This window comes from Dipodomys merriami, unplaced genomic scaffold (genome assembly GCF_024711535.1).
Source record: "Dipodomys merriami isolate MVZ:Mamm:240054 unplaced genomic scaffold, mDipMer1.0.p SCAF_6, whole genome shotgun sequence".
Taxonomy (NCBI): Eukaryota; Metazoa; Chordata; class Mammalia; order Rodentia; family Heteromyidae; genus Dipodomys; species Dipodomys merriami.
Window position 1 is genome coordinate 2,925,933 of NW_027206179.1, and position 12,730 is coordinate 2,938,662.

At 40.8% G+C, this 12,730-nt stretch overlaps 1 protein-coding gene across 1 annotated transcript; it reads right to left on the reverse strand.

The window, feature by feature from the left end:
• Positions 1 to 5,755: 5,755 nt before the first annotated feature.
• On the reverse strand, positions 5,756 to 11,930 carry LOC138813634 (vomeronasal type-2 receptor 116-like). Its single transcript, XM_070002034.1, is given in 6 exon segments — positions 5,756 to 5,853; positions 5,856 to 6,359; positions 8,274 to 8,397; positions 9,379 to 9,606; positions 11,044 to 11,352; positions 11,727 to 11,930. Coding segments are annotated over 6 exon segments (1,467 nt in total).
• Between the last annotated feature and the right edge of the window lie 800 nt (positions 11,931 to 12,730).

Genomic DNA, 12,730 nt, shown 5'->3' on the forward strand with positions numbered 1-12,730 from the left:
CAAGGCAAGCACTCTACCACTTGAGCTTCAGCACCATGTCCAGTTTTCTAGTGGTTTCTTGGAGATATGGGTCTCACTGTCTTTCTTGCCCTGGCTGGCTTTGAACTGTGATCCTCAGATTTCAGCCTCCTGAGTAGCTAGGATTACAGGCATGAGCCAAGAGTGCCTGGCTTGCTTATCCCACTTGTAATATCCCCTCTCATGCTCCAAGATTTTTGTAAAATTGTATGGATCAGGATCAGAGCCTGGGCTCATTCTTTGCTCTCTTATAAAGTCTCCTTTTATCTCTATCAACAAACATAATGTGGATGCCCCACCCAATGTGGGGATTTTTTCCTTTGAGGCCATTCAGTATGTGAGGCTCATAATACCACCTCTTTTCTCCACTTCTTCAAACTATTGAGGACAGGTTCAAGGTGGACTTAGCTTCACATCTGCCCTCCCCTTCCATACTCACCTTGGAAGCTTGTAGAGGTCCAGAAGTGTCAAGATTGGGACAGATGTGCTTGAAGTTCTTGTGAGTACTGCTAAATCTTTGCTGAATTTCCTGCATGTGCTATTAGGACAGTTTTTATTTTTCCCAGACAGCAAGGTTAATGGATTCTCTAACACATCAGTTTCTACATAATGTGAAATATAGATCTCAAACCCTAGTGTCATGTTGGGTAGCAGATTGGGATTGTGTTGATTTTCTCAACTGTGAGGGTCAGGGACAGAATTAATTGGCATTTCCTTAGTTGAACCTGCACAGAGGCCACAGAGATTCAGGTATGTAAACATGTGTTACAAATGATTAAGTTGAAATCTCAATACTTTGTTGAATTGAATGTTTTTCTGTACAGACAGTAATATGTTTGGAGTCTGTCTTCAAAGAGGATGGAATTAGAATTTGGATCATTAGGAACTTAATGAGAATTGGGAGAGTTCCTGAACCAGGATTTGATCAAAGAACACTAGATTGCTGTTCTGAGATAGAGAGGGAATGAGCTGGCTTCTCCTGTCTGTCATTTGTGGATACATGAGAAGCACTTATATCTAGGCCATAGAGCTTGTCTAGTTACCACACCAAGTCAGTGGGTACCTTGAAGTAGGTCTGTGTATGAAATATATGAAGGTTAGGTCTGTATCTGAAGTAAATGGAATGTTTGAGATACTAGCTGGCAAAAACAGCAATTAGAGCCGGATGCCTGTGGCTCACACTTGTAATTCTAGGTACTCAGGAGGCTGCAATCTAAGGATCAAGGTTCAAAGTCAGCTGGAGCAGAAAATCCCATGAGACTCTAATGTCCACTAAAACACTAGAGAACCGGAAGTGGTGCTATGGGTCAAGTGGTAAAGTCCTTGCCTTGAGCTGAAGAGCACAGGGACAGTGCCCAGGAACAGAGTTTAAGCCCCACTACTGACAACAATAACAATAATAGTAATAATAATAATAATGATAATAATTATATCATCATCATTATCATCATCACCAATAAGGACATTATCTGAGGAAAAAGACAGTCTCCTGGAACAGAAAGTCTGTCCTGGTGCGCAGGGATCCTGGGGATGAATGGTCATCCCGATGCCAGTGGAAAACTTCATCCATAAGAGGGATGGTGTCAGATCCTAAAGGGAGTCACTTTGTGCTTTTCCTTTCAAAACTAAGCACAGCTGGGAGGTAAAAAAAAAAAATAGTTGAAAAGTATGTCTATTTGATGCCCATATCTGCTTTCCTTCTAACTGGGTAGGAATTTATATGTATTACCTATTATTTTTATGTAAGGTAAGTTTTTGTTTTTAAGGTTACGTTTGTGAAATTGGGGATAGCTTAAAAGTATCCAGAAGGGCAGACTCTACTCTTTGCTCAAGGCTATGTTTGTAGTAAATTTTTGATAAGGAAGCAGATTCATATATTCAGCCAGTCTGATAAAGAAGGTAAGGCTGGAGTGTTAGTAAATCAAAAGGCTCTTCTCACAAGCCCAAAATAGGATATCTGATCATTTGGCTCTAATAGAGCTCAAACACAGATGTAAAGCAGTGTTCATATACATTCTAAATATTCTTTCTTGGTATTGTAAACCCCCAATTAATAGGTGGGGGTGTATTGATCTACTGCACCTTATATAGCTTCTGAGGGTTATTATGCTTTAGAATTATTTGATTGACTTCCTTTCCATTTTTGGTTAAAGAATGCTCCTAATGTTGTCCCAAACTGACAATTCAACAACAGAACTTCCCATGTCACTCATTGATAAGATAGGACAAGACTTGAACTGTCAATGTCCCTGCTCAGCCTAATGCAGTGACAGAAACAGATCTTCACCAATCAATGTCCTTTAAGATTAAGGGACCAAAGTCATTTGATGGGAGTGAGGCAGATAACCTCGGAAAACTGTGGCAGGGCAAATAATTGACAGTAATTTAAAAAGCTAGTAGCTAATACAGAAGATTTTTACCCCTCTACATCTTTTATGCTTCAGGGAACAAAGTCATTTCAGGGGAAGATGAAAGATAATCCAGGGAAAATGAGGCATGGAAATGGTTACCAGACATGATCAAAAAACCCTCAAGCTTAAAAGTAATCCATCCACTTCCCTTAATAATAAGGTAAAAAGTTATTTTAGGGGAAAATGAAGCAGGAGAAATTGAGGAAACATGGTACATAGAAATACAGAAGCACTATCTTTGCTTCAAAGAGAGACAACAGGGTGCCTTCCTTCCTGTGAGGTGCATATCTTACCCCAAGAATTAATATTTGTCTGGCAGGAAATGTATCTTCCTGAGAAAATGCTACCCACAAACTTAAGCAACATGACTCCTTTCTTTCTTTTTTTTTCATTTTAATGACTTCCTTTCTTTTTCTTTTCTTTCTTTTTGGTGAAAATATCATACAGAGGGCTTACAATTACATAGGTAAGATAATGAGTACGTTTTGTATCAAGAATTCTACCCTCCTGCTTTGCTTCCCCTACACATACCTTCCTATGTCCCACCTCTCCCCCGTCCCCACCCCTCCCCTGGCAAAGTTGTGAATTTCATTTTTCTTTCTTTTTTTTTGTGAAATAATGCACAGAGGGTTTACAATTACCTGGGCAAGATAATGAGTACATTTCTTTTCATGCATTGTAGCCTCCTCCTTTGTTTCCCCTTCCCATCCCTTGCCATATTCCCCCAGTCCCCAACCCAACCCTCCTCCTTAGCCATTAAAGTTGTAAAGTTACTTTTTGACATAGCCACATGTGCATCTCATTTTTGCAATAGGTCCACCTGTATCCCTATTTAAATGATTTGTTTTGTCCCTTCCCCTCCACAAATTATACCAGCATGAAATACAGTGAAAGCAGGGGTTATACTGTGGGGGAGGAACATACAAAGCTACAAAGAAATAATCTTATAAATATGTAAGAAACAATTGCATGAAAGCAAAAACATTTGAATACTTATCTTGGGGTTCATTTCACCTAACATAAAGTTATCTGCCCTTTCTGCTTGTCTCAGACATATACTTGTTATTACACATAAGGGAAACCATGGGACGTATGTTTCTTTGGGCCTGGCTTACTTCACTTAATATAATTTTTACCAAGTTTTTCCATTTCCTAACAAATGGGGCAAACTTATTCTTTCTGATGGAGGCATAGAATTCCATTGTGTATGTATACCACATTTTCTTGATCCATTCTTCAACTGAGGGGCATGTAGGTTGGTTCCATGTCTTTGCTATGGTAAATAATGCTGCATTAAACATTGGTGTACTGGTAACTTTAGTATGGTATTGTTTGTGGTCATTTGGGTAAACGCCCCAAAGTGTGATTGCTGGGTCATAAGGGAGCTCTATGTGGAATCTTTTGAGGAACCTCCATACTACTTTCCAAGGTGGTTGAACAAGATTACACTCCCACCAACAATGCAGTAACGTTCCCTTCTGTTCACATCCCCTCCAGCATCTGTTGTTATTAGAGTTCTTGATTTTTGCCATTCTAACTGGGGTGAGGTGCTATCTTAATGTTGTTTTGATTTGCATTCTTTTATGACTAGGGAGGTTGAGCATTTCTTCACGTGTCTATTGGCCATCCTTCTTTCCTCTGCAGAGAAGTTTCACTTTAAGTCTTTAGCCCACTTATTTATTGGGCAGTTGTTTCTTTGAGGATTTGTTGTTGGGGGATTTAATTTTTTGAGTTCCAGTTATACTTCTTATATGAGACCTTTCTCGGTTGTGTGGCTAGAGAAGATCCTCTCCCAATCTGTGGGCTTTCTATTGATCTTGGTAGCTTTGCCATCCTTTGCCATGCAGAAGCTCTACAATTTCATGCAATCCCATTTGTCCAACCTTTCTTTGACTTGTTGTGTTTCTGGGTCTCTATTAAGAAAATTTCTGTCTGTGCCAAGGAGACCTAGGGTTTCTCCTATTCCATCCTATAATATTTTCAGAGTGTCTGCTTTGACTCCGAGGTCTTTGATCCATTTGGAGTTGATTTTGGTGCAGTTTGACATATAAGGCTTTACCTTTAGTTTTCTTCAAGCAATTTACTAATTTTGCCATCACCATTTACTGAAGAGGCTGTCTTTCTTCCCTTCTATTTTTTTTAGCTCCCTTATTGAAGAATAGATCGCTATATGTCTATAGGTTCATTTCTTGGTTTTCAATTCTATTCCATTGGTCCTGAGGTCTGTTCTTGTGAACATACCAAGCTGTTTTGATTACTATGGCTTTGTAGTAGAGTTTGAAATTTGGTATTAATATTCCTCCAGCACAGTTCTTTCTGTTAAGGATCGTGTTTGCTATTTGGGGTCTTTTATTGTTCTATATAAATGTTTGGACTGCCTCTTCTATTTCCTTGAAGAATGAGGTTGGGATATTTATAGGTATCACATAATTTGTAGATAGCCTTGGGAAGTATTGAAAATTTCTTTTTTGGGGGGAGAAAGGTCCAGTTTTGGGAACCGCACTCTGGGCCTAGGCACTGTCCCTCAGCTCTTCAGCTCAAGGCTACTGCTCTACTGCTTGAGCCACAGCGCCACTTCCGGCTTTTTTCTTTTTGCTTATGTGATGCTGAGGAATCAAACCCAGGGCCTCATGGATGCAAGGCAAGCGCTCTACGACTGAGCCACCTTCCCAGCCCCAGTATTGCCATTTTCAGATATTGATCCTTCCAATCCAGGAACACGGGAGGTGTTTCCACTTTCTAAGTTCTGTTTTGATTTCCTTTTTCAGATTTTTCAAGTTTTCATCATAGAGATCCTTCACTTCTTTGGTGAATTCCTAGTTATTTTATTTTTTGTGGAGCTATTACAAATATGTTGCTTTCCTGATTTCAGCCATACTTTTCTGACTGTTGGCATACAGAAAAACCATTGATTTTTGAGGGTTAATTTTATACCCTCCTACTATCCAATGTTTAAAGTCAGCTCAAATAAATTGGGATTGGAGTCATTAGATTCTTTTTTTGTGTGTGAAAATACTGTACAGATGGGCAAGATAATGAGTACATTTCTTATCTAGCATTGTCGCCTCCTCCTTTGTTTCCCCTTCCCATCCTTTCACCTACCCACTTGCCCTATCTAAAAAATCTCTCCCCCCCCTCTTGGGATGCTTTAAGTAGAAGATAATTTCATCTCCAAAGAGGGAGAGTTTTATTTCATCTTTCCCTATTTGGATCCCTTGTATGTTTGCATCTTGTCTTATTGCTGTAGCTAGGCATTCTAATAATCAATTGAAGAGCAGTGGAGAGTGGACATCTTTGTCTCATTCCTGAATTAAGAGAAAATGGCTTTAGTTTTTCACCAGGGCACCCAGGTATCCCAGGACACAGTAGAAAGCGGTGAGGGAGCCCATGTTGCACAGGATGATGATGTGGCCATGTTCAGAGAGATTACCAGCCAGAGACCACAGAGAGTCACTTGGATGAGGGTACAGATGGGGATGATGAGGTTAGGAGCCCCGGACAACAGCCACGGTCTCATGTTTCTCCCTGGATCAGTGAGTGTGAAGGCCAGAACCACAGTGATGGTCTTGGCCAGGACCGTGGAGACAGCCACGGTGAAGATCACTGGGAATGTGGTATGCTGCAGGATGCAGGTGGCTTTGTTGGGACGGCCAAGGAAGAGCAAGGAGCAGAGGAAGCAGCAGGTGAGGGAGATGAGCAGGATGTAGCTGAGGGCCCGATTATTGGCCTTGACAATAGGGGTGTCTTGGTGCTTGATAAACACCCCAAGAACAGCAGCTGTGAGTGCAGAGCAGCAGAGAGCTGTGCAAGCCAGAGCCATACCCAAGCGGTCTTCATAAGCCAGGAAGTTCTCAGTTTTCATGAGGCAGTGGTTTCTCTGGGTGTTGGCAAATTGATGATCTGCACACCTGACACATTGCTCCATGTCCGGTCAGGAGTGAGAATCACTATTAGTCTGGGTCCCATATTTCTCTTTCCTCACATCCTCCTCTACTCAAGCTGCTCATTTTTCCTTATTCACCCGTTGACCTGTATTGCTCTCAATACCAACTAGTATAACTCTCTGTATCAAAATATGTTCACGTGAATTCTCTTTCTTTCACACATTTCTTCTTCTTTCCTTCTTCCCTTTCTCTTTTTTCTGTTTATCTCCCTTCCTTCCTTCCCTCCCTCACTCCCTCACATCCCCCCTCATCTCTCTCTCTCTTTCTTCCTTCCTTCCTTCCTTCCTTCCTTCCTTTCTTTCTTCCTTCCTTCCTTCCTTCTTTCCTTTCTTTCTTTCTTTCTTTCTTTCTTTCTTTCTTTCTTTCTTTCTTTCTTTCTTTCTTTCTTTCTTTCTTTCTTTCTTTCTTTCTTTCTTTCTTTCTTTCTTTCTTTCTTTCTTTCTTTCTTTCTTTCTTTCTTTCTTGGTTGCTTGCTTGCTTGCTTGCTTGCTTACTTTCTTTGTCTGTCTGTCTGTCTGTCTTTCATCCAGTGCTTGAACTCTGCCCCTAGGAATTTTTCCTGAGTATTCATTCTCAAAACTACCACTCTACCACTTGAGTCACAGCTTGAATTCCAGTTCTTTTGGAAAAGATTTTTACTGAGTTTCCTGCTCATCATTGCATGGAAGCTCCATTCTCAAATCTCAATTGCCTGAGTCACTTGGATTATGGGTGTGATATAAAATTAACTAGCCATCCTGCTACATTCTTGACAGGTCATAACACTCTGGCTCTCTGCTACTCATTCAAGAAATAATGGAAAATATAGAATCAGCCTAAGCACTTCAATTTAAAAAGAAGTTTTAATCCTAAACTCAACCTACTACTTACCCCAAACATAAACTTCCTGAGCATTTGATCTATGGGAGGAGGAGTTGGAGAGTTTGGAAGGAAGGAATGGTAAGAGAAAAACAAAGGAAGAGGCAACAATACTCAATAAGAAATGTACTCATTTCCTTACCGATGTAAATGTAACCACTCTGTACAGGATTTTAACACTAAAAATATATTAAAAAACAGAACAATGCTCCTCCACTGATATGAGAGGATCTCAGAAAGCTCAGCTTTAGGAGGGAGATGAGACACGAAATGGAGATGGTGAACTACTTCTGAATCAATGATAATTGAGTAATTGCTAGTCAACCTAGTGCCAGTGTCAGATATGCAGTGATCATAAAAAAAAAAAACACCAAAAAAGCCCCGAAGCCCCTTGTATTATTAGGTGTGCTAAATAGAAAATAACATTTAATTAGGAAAGAGTGGCAATGAGCATTCACAAATGAAAGTCTGTGTTACATCCACAATTCCATTTAGATTTGCATGTCAATTCAAATGTCAACAACTAATCCTTGATATTTTCTTTTTATATACTTTTCTTTTTTTTTTTTTTTTTTTTTTGTCGGTCGTGGGGCTTGAACTCTGGGCCTGGGTGCTGTCCCTCAGCTCTTCAGCTCAAGGCGAGCGCTCTACCACTTGAGCTACCGCGCCACTTCCGGTTTTCTGGTGGTTTATTGGAGATAGGAGTCTCATGGTCTCTCCTGCCCGGGCTGGCTTTGAACCGCGATCCTCAGATCTCAGCCTCCTGAGTAGCTAGGATTACAGGCGTGAGCCACCAGCGCCCGGCTTATACTTTTCTTTAAATAAAAAAAACATGTGACTGAGGAGAGGGGACCAGGGTATTGTAATGGAGGGGCAGTTGGTTGTTTCTTCTAAGGAGAAGTATGGTTAACGGTAGTCATAGAACTTTGGGTGAAGGTGCATGTGTGGTCCTGCTGTTTTATTGTATATCACTCCACTGGTTTGGATGGACTGAAACTTAAGAAGGAGAGATGGGGAATTTCTCTATAAGTCACAGACTCACCTGTTGCATTAGAAATCTCATTCTCTGGGCAAAGAATGCAGTCAAAACAACAGGTAGCATTTCCTTCCAGAGAGGCCTTCCTGAATCCAGGACCACAGTTCTCAGTGCAGACAGACTGAGGAGTCTGGGAACATTCAGATGAAGGGTAGTGACTACTCATCCTTTTACCTGACATCCCAGACACTCCAGTACTTTAAGGGAAAAGATCGTCAAAACAAAAAATCTTTAAATACATACAACCAGGCCTTCTTACAGTTTCATGTAACAAGGCCTGAAAAATATATGGGGTCTCGACATCCAGCCCCTCATGCTATCAGGAAGTCATGGAGCCTTGAAGAGGTGGATGTTAATTCTAGGAAATTAAGAAATGGGAGTTAACCTTGCATCCCATTCATGTATCAGGTGATGATGTGTTTTCTCTCAGGAGAAGAATATCACTTTTAAAAACTTTAAAACCACACTCTAAAGCACAGCTAAGTGCTTTGAAGGTGCTACTGTACCCAGGGTTATTCACATCTCACTCTCTTGACTTCCCAGCTGCCATGAGGTGGGTGAACTTCACTGGCAGTTGCTCCTTTCATTACAACCTGTGTCAACACAGATACAAAAGCAACAATCTACCCAAGCATGATCTGAAATCTCCAGGCAGAAGCAAAGCAAGCCCTTCGGCCTTCTCATTTGATTCCCTCAGGTATTTGGTCACAGTGTTGGAAAGATGATTCACAGGTGGCATTTAGCTTTTATGATATTCAATATGCAAACATAGAACAACATATTGATAATGAAATGTTCCCCTATTCCCTCTATGAATCTGTTAGTAAGAAACTTCGAGAAACAGGAAGTGGTGAATTGTACACGACTGAACCATAGTTTTATTGAACAAGCTTTAAAAAAAGGGTCAGCTTACTGCTTATTTATACATAGATTATGACATTATGCTTAGAAAAAACCAACTCTGGGGGAGAAATAGGATGTGGTGACACTGTCTATAAGCATTGTGATTGTAACCTGTCTAAGGAAATTGTAAGCTCTTTCTACAACTACTTCCTAATAACAATACTTTTTTTTAAAAAAGGAGAGAGTAAAAAAAGTAGAAATGACCCACCTTGGTAATTGCTATGGGCCACTCTATCAGATTTTCAAACAAAATCAGTTGTTGACCATATGGCCTAGATGGAGAAAACTCACCAACTTTCACCCTTTGTCCCAGACCTTCTGGAAAATTCCAAAAGCTCTTAATGTCATACTCTGCCTCCAATTTCCTTTCCTCACTCAAAACCACTTGGTCTCCAACAGGATTGGTATATTGGATCTTCTTCAAAAAGGGATGCAGCTAAAAGGGACACATTATAGTATGGTGAATTGCTTCCCAGTGTTACCACAGAACCCCAGAACAATGGATTACTCTTCATTCCCATCCCCTGATTCACACACACCACAGGAATCCAACCAACTGTATCAAATGCAGGCCCACAGCAGACTAAAGTGTTACCAAGTTCTAAAACCTGGGTATCCAGGATGGGATGCAGAAACTCAATTTCAAGGGAATGCAACTCCAGCTACATCTAACAAAATAATGAATTATGACAGACCTCAAAGACTCTCAATTGCATTCCAATCACTTATTTTATGATTGTAATCAGAGAGTCAGTCTGAAATAAGGGGAATAATAAACTAAGTAGGATAGTAAAATATTTGTGACAATTATGAAAGACTACTTTAAGCAAGACTTAGTTCCTTGTGGGGTGTGTGTGTGTGTGTGTGTGTGTGTGTGTGTGTGTGTTTATCCTGTGACACAAACTCAGGGCTTAGGCACTCAAATTGAGGTGGTTTTATTTTCTTTTCAAAGTATGCATTCTATCCATTGAGCCAAAGCTCCACTTCTAACTTTTGATAGTTAACTATAGTCAGGAGTAAGTCACAGGTGTGAGCCAGTTGTATCCAGACAATATTAGGTTTTCAAGAATTAGTCACCTTGATCTGTTATTTTAAAAAATTTCAAGGACAATTTGGATATATTGAAAAGGGGATGGCTTTTTCCACACATAGTGAGGATGGGGACAGAAGACACAGCTCTTCCTTTTCATGGATGCAGCATTCTTCAAGAACATTGTCTTCACAGCTCTACATTCACCCATGTAGAGTATGACAGGCCCAATGTTTCTTATATTTTCCAAAATGGAGCCAGATGACTTAGTTCAATCTGCTATGAAAGCTTCTATAGAAAGTCTATATGCCTAGAGTATGTCACCCAAAAACAAAGCCATTACCTGTGAAGAGAGAAATGCCCTGGGTTGACCATTGTGCCCTGGTGGCTCTTCCATGTGATGAAGAAATATCTGGTGGAGGGCGTGGGCCAAGGCATACACAGCATTATAGATATTGTAACTCTCTTCTGACATAGTCATGTCAAAAATGTGCCTCAGCAACCAATGGAGTGTGGCATTGTATGAACAGTGCCCCAAGCCTCTGCAGTCAGACTTAATCAGTAGGCTATAAACAGACTGAATCCATGACCTAGGAAGGGAATTTTTCCTAAGTTATTTGACAAGGTACCTTTCAGAATAAACTTGGTGAACAGAGAAGTGTTTCTGTGATGATGAGAGAAGGTGAGAGATGCATGGAAGGAGTGGATCAGAAAATATCTTTTACCAATGGTGGCATCATCATAGGGTGAGTTCATGACCCAGACTTTCCTTGTAATTAAAATGTGCCCAAATTTAACAATAAAGCTTAGTAGAAATTTACTGTCCCCATAAATGTTAATCACATTGGTTGATGAGTCCATTATCTGGCGATACTTCGATAGATCATCTGAGTAATCTGTGAAGGCATTGTAAGGGATCAGGTTCTCAAAGGCAAAACAGACTCTACTCTTGCCCATCTCTTCTCTCAATTCTGAGAGGAACCACACACCATAGTTGTCTTCAGTGATGAACAGTCCCACCCAGGTCCAGCTGAAATGAAGCATCAAAGAGACCATGGCCAGGGCTAGATATGAGTCTTTGGCTGCCATCTGATAGACAGTCCCAAACTTTCCATGGTCGCTCAGGAGAGGATTAAAAGTCCCAAAAGTGAACTACAGGGAAAAAATGAACACAACACTAGGAAGAGGATGGTAATAGGCAGGTCTCAGTCCTGATGTGAGCTAAACAACAACTGGCAAGGGTTGGAGCAAAAGTTTGCTTATCCCATTTGCAAAGTCATCTCCCATGTTCCAAGCACTTTGCATACATGTATGGTTAAGGCTCAGAGCTTTGGGTCATCCTTTCCTCTCTTAAAACCTCTCCTTTTATTCAGAACAAAGAAAATGTGTCTGTTCCACCCACATTTGGAGTCTTTTCCCTGAGAGATTATGCATTTGGAAGGGTTTGTGATAATACCTCTTCAGCCTGTCCAGGACAGAGTCCATGTGGACATAGTTTCAGATCTGCCCACCTCTCCCACCCTCACCTGTGGAAGTTGGTAGAGGTCCAGCAGTGTCCCGATTGGAACAGATGTGCTTGAGGTTCCTGTGAGTCCTGCTAAAGCTTTGCTGTCTCTTCTGCAGGTGTAATTGGGGCTGTTTTTATTTTTCCCAGACAGCCAGGTGAGTGGATCCTCTAACAGATCAGTACCTGAGTAATGTGCACTATAGATATCAAACCCCAGAGTCATGTTGGGTAGCAGATGGGGATTCTTGTTGATCTCCTCCACAGCCAGCAGCAGGATGAGAAGCAATGGGTATTTCTTTAAGTTGATCCTGCACAAAGGTCACAAATTTTGGGTAGTTATATGCTTATCACAAATGATTAACTGCAAATCTCATGACTTTTTTGAATCAAATGCTTGTTTCTACCCACAGTAGTATATGTAGATCCTGTCTTCCAAGACGTTGGCATTCTAATTTGGAGTCTTAGAATTGAGTGAGCTCCTAAACAGGACTTGATCAGCATATATGAGGTGACTGTTCTTCTGAGATTGTAGAGAGGAGGGGGGGATGAGCAAGGTGGCTTTTCCTCTCTTGCACATATGTCTATGTGAAAAACACTGCTGTCTGTTGGAACACAGGAGCATGCCCAGCTCACACCCCAAATCATTAAGTACCTTGAATTAGCTGTACACATATGAAAAAACTCTTAGAAATACAATTCAAATTGGGAGCAGATTGTCCACCTGAGTTCGACCAATATGAGCAGAGAGGCAGTGCCTGCTGTCTCAGGAGTAAATAGCAAACAGGCTGCCTTGTCTCTGTGCTCTCTTGCCAGACTTTGCTGATGGTGCACCCTTCTGCAAAGAAGTGAATCTTACCTTGTGAGGAAATTAAAGAAAACAAAGAAATTCAATTTATGTCATGTGGTAGAGGCACACTAAACTGAATTAGAGATGCCATCATTCAAGGGGATTCCTCAGAAGCAGTGTAAGATGGCAACTGAGGGAGAAAGAACCTGAAGCTTGCCTCACCCTACAAAGAAGAG